Source organism: Tauraco erythrolophus, chromosome 12, assembly GCF_009769465.1.
Source record: "Tauraco erythrolophus isolate bTauEry1 chromosome 12, bTauEry1.pri, whole genome shotgun sequence".
Classification (NCBI taxonomy): Eukaryota; Metazoa; Chordata; class Aves; order Musophagiformes; family Musophagidae; genus Tauraco; species Tauraco erythrolophus.
The window spans coordinates 8,498,457-8,512,177 of NC_141476.1; the positions used below are offsets into that span (position 1 = coordinate 8,498,457).

General features: G+C 52.4%; 1 protein-coding gene across 14 annotated transcripts in view; it reads left to right on the top strand.

Annotated features, from left to right (window-relative positions):
* Positions 1-2,027: 2,027 nt before the first annotated feature.
* CADPS (calcium dependent secretion activator) overlaps positions 2,028-13,721 on the top strand; it is a 220,084-nt gene continuing 208,390 nt past the window's right edge. For all 14 annotated transcript variants that reach the window (XM_086619182.1, XM_086619184.1, XM_086619187.1 and 11 more), the window contains exon 1: positions 2,028-2,399. In XM_086619182.1, the coding sequence (XP_086475308.1) occupies positions 2,028-2,399 (372 nt within the window). The remainder of the gene's footprint in view (positions 2,400-13,721) is intronic.

Sequence of the window (13,721 nt, forward strand, 5' to 3'; positions counted from 1 at the left end):
CTCACTGTCCTGCCCTGCAGCCAGCACTGCCATTTGTGCAGCAAACTGCCCGCCAGCACCAGCTCCGTGCGCTCAGTTCACTGTGTTTATCCTCGAATGCCAGCCAGGCTGTGGGTTGTCCCAGTACAACGCTGGGGTGGCTTCTGCCGGCTTTCATCAGTCCTGGCAGCAGCACCAGAGAAACTGGGCAATAAAGGGCTGTCTCTGGAGGTGGTCTCAGAGAAAAGCAGAGCAGAGCTGTGTGGCTATTCCGGTTTAGACATCACCAGTCTGATGTGCAGTATTTACTTGACTTGCTGACTGTGTTGCTGCAGAAAATTCAGCGTTGCTTTCCAAGAGTTGCCCATGAGCAATGGAAACTAGAAGGGTGTGAAGATGAAACAGGGTTGGGGCTGTGTTTGCCTGGTATGTCAGTGCGTGTTAGCACCTGGCGCTCGTAGGAGCCCATTCACACCCTGCAGGGTCCAGGAGTCCCCCACAGCTGGCACCCTTGCAGGGGAGTGGGCTTGGAGCTGTGCAAAAGGCACCGTCCTGGGCAGGATGCCCTCCTGGGAGCTGGTCCCAAGAATACTGAGCCATGGACATCCCTATGTAGTGCCAGGGGTGCGAGACTCCAAACACCAGCCTTGGCAAACAGGATTCCCAATGGGGAGCCCAAGGCAAACTTTGCTTGCAGGAACTTGACAGCTTTGCTCTTTCCCAAACAGACAGTTTGGCATCCCCAGGACTTCCCGCACTGCAGGCAGGACACGTGCCATGGCACACACCGCTGCAGGGCTACAGCCAGCCACCAGCCCCCCTTACGCTGCCGGTGTCCCCATGGGAGAAGGGGCTCCCACGGCGGTGGCAGTGAGCCCGGCCAGTGAGTGCGGCTGTTCCTGCACGCAGCCCCGTGGGGAGCGCGGGATGGCACGGCTCCAGCAGGGATGGCTAACAGAAATGGGTAAAGCCGTTTTTCCCCCTCTGCACCAATTTTTCAGCCACTTCTCATGGCTTTTGAAAATGCAGGGCCCTGAAGTTTCTCCAGACTCATCTGCTACACTGAGCTTTTAATTAGAAGCAGGCGAGGAGCTCAGAAAGCCCAGCTGATGTGAAAATCCCGAAACACGTGTTCTGAAGCAGCACCCATTTCCCCTCCGGTGAGCTAATTTCACAGCCCCATCACCAGGAATCAATGTTTACCTATTCTCCCCAAAAGTGAAACAAACATTTATTAACATGTATAACAGGTGACAGGTATTTTGACATTTACAAAAGAAGCACCGCTAATTGAGCAGAAAAAAACAAACCTTGAAAACACCCACCCACCACAAATACACACGTATGCGCAAACGAAGTCTCCATCAGCTCTGAAAATAACAGAAAATCAAAATATTGAACACACGCGACGTCTTCCCTGATTCACCCCTCAGAGCTGCTGCTGAAGTTCTCAGCTCCCTCCAGGTCATCTTCTAGGCAGAACACCACGGTATCATCACACGTATAATAATTAGCGGCTCGGGAGAAATATTTATTAGTAGTCTCGCTTCTCGAGGCGCAGGAAGAGCCGCCCGGTGCAAAGCAAACTCGCCGAGCCCCTCAAGTCTGCGGCGATTCGCGCGGCTCCCGCGGCTGCGGGGACACGGAGGAGCCCGTGCGGGGCTGCGGGGACGCCGAGGACACAGCAGTGCCCCGGCGGGGCCGTACCCGAGCGCCGGCCCCGCGCTCCGCTCCCGGCGCTGTCCCGAACCGACGACCGCTCCGGCGCCGCCGCCGGCGGCCGCACCCCGCCGGCCCGCAGCGCGCATGCGCGGCGTGGCCGCTCGCTCGCGCTCCCTCTCTCCCCGCCGTGCAGCACCGCGGCCAGCGCCCGCGCGCGCGGGGCGGGGCGGGGCGGGGCGAGGCGAGGGCGGCGCGGCGCGGGGGCGCGCGCGGGCGCGGCGGCGAGAGCAGCTGGAGCCGGAGCCGGAGCCGGGCAGAGCCGCGCCGAGCGGAGCCAGCGCAGCCCAGAGCCGGCCCGGCCCCGGCCGAGCCCAGCCGCCGCCGCGATGCTGGACCCGTCGTCCAGCGAGGAGGAGTCGGAGGAGCTGGTGGAGGAGGAGAGCGGGAAGGAGCCGCTGGCGCCCGCCGCCGCGCGGCTCTCCCCCAGCCGCCCCGGCGAGGGCCCGGGCGGCGGCGGCGGTGCCGGCAGTGGCGGTGGCGGGGGGCTGCAGCCGGGCGGGCGCGGCAGCGGCGCGGCGCGGCCCGCTAGCCCCAGCCCCTCGGTGGCCAGCGAGAAGGAGAAGGACGAGCTGGAGCGGCTGCAGCGGGAGGAGGAGGAGAGGAAGAGGAAGCTGCAGCTCTACGTCTTCGTCATGCGCTGCATCGCCTACCCCTTCAACGCCAAGCAGCCCACCGACATGGCCCGCCGGCAGCAAAAGGTACCGCCGCGGGGGCTGCCCAGCCCTGCCCTGCCGTGCCCTGCCTGCACGGCCGGGCCCGGCCTGCCCTGCCCCGGTAGCTCCCCTGCCTGCGCCTCCATCACCCACCTCCTGGCTGCCCCTGCCTTCCCGTGTCCTCCCTGCCCCCTGACGGCTTCATTCCTGCTTGCTTGCTATCCTGCCTGCCTACCCCTTGCCCACTCCCCTAAATGCCTTTCTGCCCCCTTCTTACTTACCCCCCTGCATGCTCTCCTAAATACCCTCCTGCTCGCATCCCCGCCTGCCCTTGTGCCTCTCCTCCTGCCCCTCTGCCTCCATCCTGCTCCCCAGCAGCCCCATGTAGGCACTCCACAGGCCCGCAGCTGCCCGGGCACCCCAAGGGCAATCCTGGCGCAGGGCACCTTGGGCCTGCACAGTGGGATTTGCTGGCAGCAGCCCCATCCCAGGGCATGGGGGAGCCCACTGTCCCCTTGCCACCCCTCCATGCTGCTCCCTGCCGTGGTCTCCTGCACGGAGCTGGTGCGCTGACATATGGCATTGCTCCTAGTTACGCAACATTGGGATTCGGGAAGTTTGGGATGTTGGCCATCTAAAGGTTGTCGAAAGGAGAGAAATGGGTTACATTGCTGGAAGACACCAGGTGTGTGACCTTGCTTCCTGCAAAGGGACTCTGCAACTCCAAGCTCACTGCAAAGTTTGCTTAACTGGGAGTGCTGGCACTGACTTGGGGAGTTACCAGGTCTCGTTTCAACTTCTTGCAAGTGTTTATGTGCGGTGAGCTCCCCGATGCTGGCTGCCTGGCAAAACGTGGCAGCAGAGCTTTGCGATGAAGTCGCTGCCACAGTCCTGACTCTTCCTCCCCAAGTGCGTCACCACGGCAGGGCTGTGCGTTGCTCCTTAGAGAGGCTGGGCAGGAGTGTTTCACCTGGGCTCCCCATGCTGAGGACCCGTCTTGGAGCTCGTCTCTCTGCTTGAGGCAGGAGCTCATGGGCTAGGGCAGAAATTAAGTTTCTCTGGGATGCAGACACGAGTGCCTTTCAGTCAAATGCAGCCAACTTTTTTCCCCCTTTGACAGAGTTAAGTCCATGATGAGATGTAGCTCTTTGGAACAGCTAGCTGATTTATTTTTTTTCCCGTTTTCAGCTGAGTTTCTTAAACTGCAGTTTTAGCCTTGATACTGTTCTGTGCTCACAAATGACCTTTACAAACCAGGCAGACTCCTGGATGTGTTGATGCAAACGACATAGAGTTCTGCTACACCACAGGACTATTATTAGTCATTGCAACATACGGAGGTAGGAAAGTGTATCCGTACTGCATGTAGTTTAAAGGCGATATAGGACAATCTGGTGTTGCTGGAAGGTTGAATGATCTGCTTTTGTTTGCTGAGCAAAGTGCATAGCTGAAGATATAGCTAGGTTTGGAGAAGTTTTTATACGTATTTTTACCTACCCACCTTTTTTAGCAGACCGTGGATTGTCGAAGATGTCTTGGCTTTTGATTCCTGTGCAACTTCTTCGTGTTAGAAAAAGATGACAGAATTTAAGTACTTGCTAGTTTTGCAGAAATAAAACAAACAAATAAGTCCTGCAGCTGTTTCTTACATAAAAGTGAACTGAGATTGGAAAGGAGTTTTTCCAAAGGAGCAGGCAGTGTCTTAGTGGTCTGGAGAAGAGTGGCTGGGAAGAAGGGCAATTCATAGTCCCTAAAATCAAAATACAGTACTGTGAAGGGTCAATAAGAGGGGATGGAAGGAGAAAAAGGGGGAATAAAGTACAGATGAAACAAAGAAATGAGGAGTAATGAGAAAAATGAGAAACTGGCAGTAATACTGGAGGGAATGGGGAAGTTATGCAGGATCTTGGGAGGAAATAATCCATTCTCTGTGAAATGAAAAATATAGGCAAATGCGTCTGGCTTATTTGTATAAATAGCTAAAATAGGTGTGTCTCAGGGGCTTACCGTCTCCCCTCAAACTCAGCGGTGAGGTGGAATTGGGAAAGCTAAATTTAACTTGACAACACATGTCAAATTGAATTCACCCTTTAAAGGTGAATTCATTCTCGGTTTTCGTCTTCTGTGTATCCCTATATTCAGTTGTCATGCAGGTTCCTGGGAGTAAATCCTTGCCCTTTTTCCTTAGCCAAGACTCCTGTTAAAGTCAATTAAAGGACTGCCAGACCCCGGACTTTGTTGCTGGGCTCCAAGTGCTCCTCTGCTTTCTTCACGTGTCCCTCTGGGAAAGCCCACCCTTTCCTTCTCTAGCTCGAGGCAGACCAAAAGGTGAAGGTGTTGGACTCGTTTCTTCTTGGGCACCGAGCTGCTGTCATGATGGCTCTGACAGGTTGAATGGTCTCTCTCTGTGGGACTTTGTGCACTGGTGGCCCTTCGGTAATGATGGAATTGCCAGATGCTCTAAGACTTATCAGGGTTAAGCAAATGCATTTTGCTCCTTAGGGGAAAGGTGGGAGAAAACCAGGTTTTGGTCCTGCTCTGGTGGGAGCTGCTACCTCAGTTTCTCCATCAGCAGAGCAGGGGATAAACTGCTTCTTTCTCCATGTGTCATTTGCCTCTCCACCCTCACAGCTTGCCATTGGCAAGGGAGGGGTTTCATCCTGGGAGAAACGGGTAGCAGAAGACCCCCAAACGTTGTGGTTTGCAGTCCCCGTGCTGCACAGGGCCAGCCCGCAGGACCGCTTTCCTGCCTCTCCCGTCAGTGCCGGATGGAGAGGCTGCGGAGGGAGCTGCTTGATCCACCGCATGCATGGGCACCCTGGAGATGTGAGGGCCTGACCCTGCTGGTCTGCCCGGTGTGGTCGCTGCCCGTGGGCAGGACACCAGGAGCCTGCCGAGGCGTGGGGACCAGCCAGGCTTCCCATGGGGCTGCTTAGACCGCACGCCTGCGTCGGGGAGGTGCTGAGCAGCCATCGCAGAGGTGCTTTGGCGGAGCTGTGCAGTGATGAGGGCTGGTGAGCTGTCCCCAGCCCCGCTCAGCAGGTCCTGCCTGGTGCTGAGAGGAGGAGGAGGAGATCTGCCTTCACCTGGCCCACAGCCCTCTCCTGAAGCACAGGAGATGCTGCCACCTCCAAGCACAGCCCGAGCAGGGTGACCATGTCACCCTATGCAGCAGCTGCCTGGCACAACCCAGCATCTCTGGGCTACCTGGTAAGAGCCAGCCCATCTCCAGGGCAGGACCACAGGGCCTGGGATGAGCTGCGTTGCACGCTGTCCCTGCTGAGCTTCTGGAGCCCGGACTGCTTCTGTAGTTTCATCTTCTTTGCAATTTTCTCAGAAAAGCAAGCAATTGATTTTGTTGCAGTTGCAGCACTGAAGTTCTTGCCTGGTCTGAAGATCCCTGTGGTACCTTGCTCGAGGTGTGTAATCCTCCCTCCTTGATCCGACAGCGCTGCTGTATCAGAGCTGGTGCTCCCCCGAGCCCTGGGGGCTGCCCGTTATGGCAGTACAATGCACCAGCACCGCAGGTACCGGTTATGTAGCAGCGTGCCTGTGTGTAGTGCTCGGGAGCTGGAAAACTCAGCCTGGTGTTTTACAGTCCTTGTGAACCACCCTGGAATAAAGGGAAGTGTGTACTTAAGGTACTGTCGCAGCAGAAAGATAATTACATGCGGTTTGATAAATTACAATGTATATGAGAGTGAAGAGAGTGGTGGAAATGTGTGAATGGATGGCATAGCTGGGTATATACTGCACGTGGGCATGACAGCGTTGCTTGTTTACATGGGTAACAAACTCTGTTTCAGATTTCAAGATTAATTCAAGCAAATGCTGCTCAGAATGGATATTTTTCTGATCCTGGCACCCTAGAAATTTCAGCAACAGGGTAAAAATTGTTTTTTGGATCATTGTGTTCAACCCTACACCTCTGCTTCAGATTTATCTTGATGTTTATGTGGTAAGGCTTCACTTGAGTAATTACATGTCTGAGATGTCTACCTGTAAATTCTTTTATTTACATCTCACTAGTATGGTTTCATAAGGAGGAAAAAGAAGAAGACTTATTAGATACCTTCTGTACTGTCTTACTTCCTGCTTGGACTTCTTTTTTAAGCCAATACTGAATTCCAGGCACATTTGAGAGGCAGACAGTGGTATACAAGATGCTATTCCCTTAAAAGTTTGGTGAAAATAGGGAGATCCACATTTATCTCCTACTCCAGGTGGGAGGAAGGTGGCAGTGTGCAGACAGCGCTTACCAGACACTGGGGAATCTGAGGAAAAGACCTACTGAATGTGTGGTGTCCCGGGAGGAAAAGCTCCCATCAGAGCTTACACCTTGCTGGACGCTGAAGGCTCCAACGTTGCGATGCAGCTCAGGAGGAAAGCAGCTTTGCCAGCTCTTTTGCTCTCAGAACAACGTGTTTTAGTACTGCAGATGGCACTTAGCTTGGTAATTGCTTGCCCAGAATGTATTTAGTCTTTTCTCTAGCTCATGCTAACTTATTGGAAGTGGAGTTGAGACAACTGGCCGTGCTCTGTGTATCTCCCAGCTTGATCCCAACTGTCTGAAGGCTTTGGGAGGGGACCTCAGCCGATGGCCTGGGGAAGTCGAGCAACATTTATGTCTCTATAGTGATGCAGACCAAGCACCCCTGGATGTGGGTTATACCTCTTGCTAAACACCTCCAAACACGGCAGCCAAAAGGCACGGTGCAACCCAGGAATCGGTGTTTGCTTATTCAAAATGGCATAAACTGGGAGATTTTCTCCAAAGTATTACCAGCCCCTTGAAAACACTCATTGGGAGGGGGCAGCAGGAAGAACTCGTTAGGAGATAACACATGGAGAGCAAGTTAGGTCGGTCGTCACTGCAGTCCTGGTTGCTATCACCTGTTTTCCATCACTGCTTTTCTTCCCTGCAGAATGAGGGAGCAGGCAGGCAGCATACAGGAGAGTAAGTCAGTTCCCAGCAGGATAAATGTGGGATGAAAAAGGTTCCAGCTTAGTTGCAGATTACCGGAGCTACCCCTGGTAGAAGTGGCTTGTGATTTGGGTCCTTGTGTAAGCCTGTGGGATGATGTCGGGTGCATTAGCAAAATTCTCAGTCAAATTCAGCGAAGTGCTTAAGCTTATGCTTTGCTGAATGGCGATTGATTTAAGTGTGGTGCTTAATGCAGAACAGGTGTGAGGGATCAGAAACTGTTAAATTGGTTAGGATGCATCTCAAACTATCAAGTTTCTGCCATTTTGGCAGGTATGCAGGTGCTACAACAGTTAGGAACGTAGTAAAACTAGTACAGCCTTCCAAATAATCACATGCTGCTTCCTATCCTAAGTCTGGTAGTTACTCTCACACCATATTTGCACAAGTTCTCTCTTAAAACCACCAACACGTTCTTCTGGGACAGACTGTGACTCAGGTAGAGTTGGGACTTGCTTTAGCAGCTTTCAGCTGGAGGAACTGTGATTTTTGTGGTCAGATTCTGCCTTGCTGACCCCAAGAAACCCTTGGAGGTGTGATTTTTCTCAGCTCCGCAGGAGAGGAGAGGTAAAGATGATGCTCTGCTTGTTTTCTGTCTGTTCCTCAGTTGCTCTCTAGTGCTGTTTAAGAAGGAGATGCAAGGGCTAGGCAGGTCTCAAACGTGAGCTGGACCCCATACACAGCTCTGTAGTTGCGGCAAGCCTGCAAGATAATTTAGTGCTGTGTCCTGGCCACTTAGCTGGCTCAGTGTGGGCACTGGCCATGGCCACCATCAGGCAAGAGGTGTGTGTGTGGCTGGGCTCTCAGCTAGGACTGTCCCAGGTCAGCTCGGTGCTAACCCCGAAGCGAAGATGATCCTGCCCACGTTTCACTGCTGCTTGGAGAGCATTGCCATGGGGAAGAAGGTCTGGCACATCTGAGATGCGGTGTTCCTTAGCAGTGTGGAGTGCAGAATGTGATCGTTGTGCTCAAATTGTCTGGAATCTGCAGAAAAATGTTATTTTCAGTTAAAACACTTATCGTTTATTTTGCCAGTGCCTTATCTTAATTTAATTCTAGCAGATATTAAGTATTTGTCATACTTTGCCTATTTATATGCTTGCAGCTTATTGGATTGGGAAGCAGGTAATTAAGTAGGCTGTGAGCTTAGTCTTTGGCTGTTGTAAAACTTTGCAGTTCCTGATCCACAGCCTGACAATTCAATTATTGTGGGTGGCACCTCTCGGGCCAGAGGTGTTGTGAACTAAGAGTGGAGAAGACTCATCAAATTGTGCAGCTCCAACCTCTGCTAAAGCCCATCGTTTCCAGAGGTATTATTTATGGCCTTGCGTTGCGTAGTCTAAGATGCTCTCCCCGAAGCACTTTGCCTTTTGCAGAACTTGTAATTCTTTCTGCTGAATGATGAGTCACTCATTCTCCATTCACCTAAGCGGAAAGCGGTCAGCAAGTCATTTCCCCATGTAATTTTTTGTTAGCTGGAGAAGTATTTAATTAGGTTTTAGTGTGGTTTAGCAGTAGGAACCCAGCCATCACAACGCTTCTACTAGCAAAGCCCTCTACAGCTACTGCCAATGCTTTAGTCCAGGGGGTACAAGGTAAACACCCTATTTCTATTTAGTTATGTAAACCTGATTAATATGTTAAGACAAATCAATATAGTATAATCAATAAAGCTGTTGGTTGATGTCAATGTGAATTCAGCTAGTGGCTTCAGCAGCACCAGGGTTTCACTCACAAAGTGGTCTCTAGGAACCATGTATGTTTTAGGGTGTCTTTGAAAAGTAAGACTAATTAAAATGCTAGAGTTCCCTTGAAACAGCAGACGAGGAAACCTTCCCCGGTGGTGAGCAGGTCCTCTCTGTTTTTCACTCAGGAGGATGGGTGGCTCTTCCGAGGTGAAGTTTTATGAGTGGCCCTCAAAGGTCTTGCTTTCCTGGAAACAGAGCAGGCTGAGGTGCGAGGGAAGGTGACACTGCACTCCCCAGCTCTTGGAGAGCATGGTGCAGGCATGGCAGGACAAGCAGAGCTCGTCCCCTTGCCTCGGCCGCTCCACACGACAAGTGGTACCACCAGCTCCCATCGGGTCAGAATTGGGCCACCCTTCTCGTAAGGCATGCTTTGAGGACCAGCTGTGTCTTCATGAGGGTGGGAGAGGGGAGATGGAAGAGGTGGCAGGCTCCTGGGGAGTTTCCCCATGTCGTTACCCTCTAGGTGCTGAAAAAAATACATGGAACATCCTAACCTGGTGCCTGCTTTGGAAGAAGTTATTTGTGGGTACAAGATACTTGGGGTGCTTTGAGTTTTCTTCTGGATTGAGTGGGCATTTTTCTTAAAACAGGACAAAAGTGCAGTTGCTGAGTGTTTGATGTGAATGTGTGAAATTGTTGTTTGAAAAGGTGCTTTTAGTGATAATATTTGGTATTGTTTGTCTGTGATTCAGGCTGATAGTCAAACATTTTCTAGAATTTAAACACCTGAGTCAAAATGTCATGCAAATGTTTATTCAGCTTGAGGTAAGCGATGCTGTGTTTGTAGTTGTCATAGTTCAAAACCTGTCTGTCTATCTCACAGTAAGGTTGGGAGCTTGGACTTTTAATAGTGTGAGATACGTAATGACCCTTGTGAGGGGACAGTAGTACAGGCCACCTCCAGTCTGGAGGGATTGGAAAACTGCCTCAACATACAACTCAATGACTTGGGCCATACAGCTCAATGACTTGACCCATGTGCTTCAGGACAGCCATGTGGCCACAACTGCTTAAGTGCTGAGCATCTGCCCTTACCCAAATGTTGGTGCTCGATGAAGGAAGCTAATGAAATCTAGATTTATCCATGTTTTTCCTAGCCCAAAGGGTGGGTGGTTTTTTTAATGATAGTGCTGTGGTACTTATATTTGGGGACTGGAGATATATTTGGGTGCAGATCTTGAAGGAACCCCACTGGCTTTGGTAGGACTTCGGGCTGATGCCACAATGCATTTGTACAAATAGCCTGGCAAACAGGGTTGCCTGCTAATGGTCCAGCAGTGGCCTTTTGTGATCTCATCTACTAAATTAGGGTGATCCTCACCCAAGGGTGAGGTGCTCCTTGTCTTCTGAATATGATGAGACCATCTTCAGGTGTAGCTTTGTAGACCTCCTGTTTCCACATCCCACTCCCTTTTCAGGTGGAGTGTACAGCCACGCTCGATGATTTAGGACAAGAACCAGGTAGGAACTGGATCTGGTTGTGTACAAGTGTGGAGCAGAGTGACCCTGGCCCTGCAAGCCCATCACCTGCTGTTTGTCTTCAGCCTGTGGAAGGATCTCGAGGCGGGGAAAAAACTCGATAAACTTTTCAGCAGTGGAAAAGAAAGAAGCACTCGTTTGGGATGTTGTCATTGCCTAAAGTACTTCTGCAAGAGAAAAAAGCCCTGCATCTAGAGCAGCCACAGCACCGTGGTGTGCACAGGCTCAGCTCCGTCCCTTGGAGTGGGGCTCAAAGGAGGTGGTTTGGCTCCCAATTGCCTGTCTGGCGCAGGAGAGGAAGGACTAATCTTCAGGCTCACACCCTGAGAAGCTACTGATAGGAGAAGCTATTTGTTAAGAAATATCTTATTGAAACAGTGTCACACATTGCTTTGTGAAGAGCATCAGCATGTCTGCTGTAGCATCTGAATTTGATCCCGAGTGCCTGCTGAGCTGGAGAGGATGGCGCTGGGAGTTTGCGGATCCTGTAAGTTTGCAGTAGCCACCGATGTTTATTAGTTGCAATGCGTGTTTGCAATCGATGAGGTGAGGGGGGGGCACATTGACTCCTGTAGGAAGCGATTCTCCTTTCCCTGGGGAATTTATCACGTTACCAGTCCAGATGATGTGGTGCCCTGAGATGGAGAAGGCTGTGTGTACGCAACCTTCTCCACCTCCGTATCTCTGGAGGGAGTAGCCCCTTACTTTCCTTGGAAGCTGCTGGAAGACGGATGGTGGTTGAGTCTTTCAGGAGGGATGCAAGCGTGGCCGGACACTTGTGTGTGTATGTGCATGAGGGTCATTTTGGAGCCTGGAGTGGGTCACAGCCAATGTATGGACTGTGTCTGGGAGCAGGAGGGGCCAAGCTGCCTGACTGGTGGCATCCTGGTGAGATAAAGGGCCTTGGGTTTGATATGTGGCTGTCAGAGGGAACAGGAAACGGTGCTCCTAAATGCAGCACCATTGGAGTGAGATATGATGTTCAACAAGTAAGCAGATTTGGGGTCAAAAACTTATGTTTTTTCCTCTTATATAGAGGAGGCGTTTTTTCTATACATGACCTCACTGTCTCCTCTACCACCCATCTCATTTCCAGCTGGTGCTTGGCTTGGAAATAAACTCTTATCCCAAAGAGCGATTTGAGGGAGCCTTGTCTAGCCTGTTGGCCCAGTAAAACAAATACTGCAAAGGTACTTTGGGAGGAGGTTTCTGGGCTTGCTCTGGTTGACCTTGGCATGTGGCTGGGGCAGGTGACTGTGGCAGATGTTGCTCCATGAGCAACTGCCAGGTGCAGCCCTTATGCTGTTCAGTTTTCCCCATGGATGTCCCTGTCTGATCAGTGGGAGCCGGGAAGGAGAGGGGATTCAGATGTTACGTTTTAGGCACAAAAAACGTGGGATGATTTGGGAGCATTGAAGTGAAGCTGTTCAGAAGCTCTGTTGGGACTGCTGTTGATGCTGACAGGGGCTAGCTTTTGCAAGAAGGGCATTTCACTTTGCCCAGTGCGCTGTGGGGAGGGTCAGCTGCTCCCACACCTCAGCAGCAGAGGATTTGGGCAGCTGGGAGGTGACGCAGGCATCACATAAGCAGAACATCAAGGAAAAGGCAAATTTCCTCTTAGGATGCCAAATAGCCTTAACTGGTTCAGCACAAGGGCACAAATCCTTTGCATATTGCACATGCTGAGTTTGCTTTTATTGCCCAGACCCCTAGATTTCCCTCTCCCTCCTAGCAGACTGCTCCCACCTTTATTGCAACCAGAGGCGACGGACTTGTCGCTGCCTCGGAAGGAAGCTGATGGGGTGACGCAGCAGGAGCCAGCTGCTTTGCTACCTGCATGGTGACAATGCAAGGATGAAGGAAGGACACAGCCAGCACTTCTTCAGCCACGGGCGAGGCTGCGTGACCTGCCAGCGGTGTGTGCTGCAAAAACCAGCGCCGTGCCTCCCAGCCCCGGCACCGCAGACCACCCTCTGCCAGCAAGACCTCTAGGCAGAAGCCATCTGCTGCTGTTATCTGGGGACGTGCAGCTGTCTGAGCCGTGCGGGGCTGTGTTTTGGTGCGTAGCCAAGAGCTAGCTGGAGTTAGGACTGCAGAGACTTTGTGTGTGCTCAGTCATTCGCGAGGGCAGAGTGGCTCCCAAGCGTGAATCGATGCCGACGCTCTGCGGTGGGAAGGAGCAGGGAGCTGGGAAGGGCACCAGGCCTGGCCGAGGGGGTTTGGAGATGGGAAGTGACAGCTTTGCTCCTTCCCCTTCCCAGGCCTTTGGTGCTTCAGTTTCAAGTTTTCCCCCTCCAGAAGGGTATCTGTGAAGGAGCCAGGGCAGGCAGGAGGGATTGCTCACAGCTCCAAGCTGCTGCTGCATTTTCCTTCTCCGTCTCCCCATTTGTTTTGCAGCAGGCATGGCCCATGGCCCTGCAGAAATGGTGGGGTATAGTACTTTTCTAGCCTCTAGCTGTCTCAAGAGAGAACGGATATCCTCAAACAAACTTGAGTTGATCATGCAGTGGTGGTTTACGTTCACCAGGGATTCACCTGGTACAATTTCTGCATCTTGATGGGTTTCCTGGACTTCAGTGGTGCCTTCTGCTCTCAGAGATGTTGGTCGTGATGCTGCAAAGACCCTGCCCATACCTTCAGCTGGGGTCTTGTGGGTTTTATCTGCTCTGAGGGCTCCTTCTTTCCCAGGACCCCTGGCAGCACATTCCCTCATGGCCTGAGCTGTGTGCCTGGCAGGGAAAGTGCTTCACAGCAGTGGATGCATTTGCTCCAGCCTCGCTGGGCAGGGAACAGTGTCAGAGAGCTTGTTCTTTAAACAGCGAGCTAGCTGCTTGCACCGGCTACCGTGAGCCTGTACAGACAGGACACAGGCATCCCCTGGGGGGTTACACCAGCCCAGGGGAGAGGGTTACGTGTCTGTGGAGCAGTCGTGCTCCTCGCTGCGGAGCAGAGCGAGCACACCTGAGGCGTGGGTACGAAACAAAGAACACGCTCAGGTGTCAACCTGAGAGGCATGTTTGTGTTTGGCATTTGAATTCCACTTTTAAACCTCTTTTTTTGCTTACTGTTAAGTGCTGTTGTAGGGGTGTGTGTGTGCATGAGCTCATGCAAGGGTTATGAGCTAAGCAGGGCAGGATGTCCATGGGCACTGGAGGG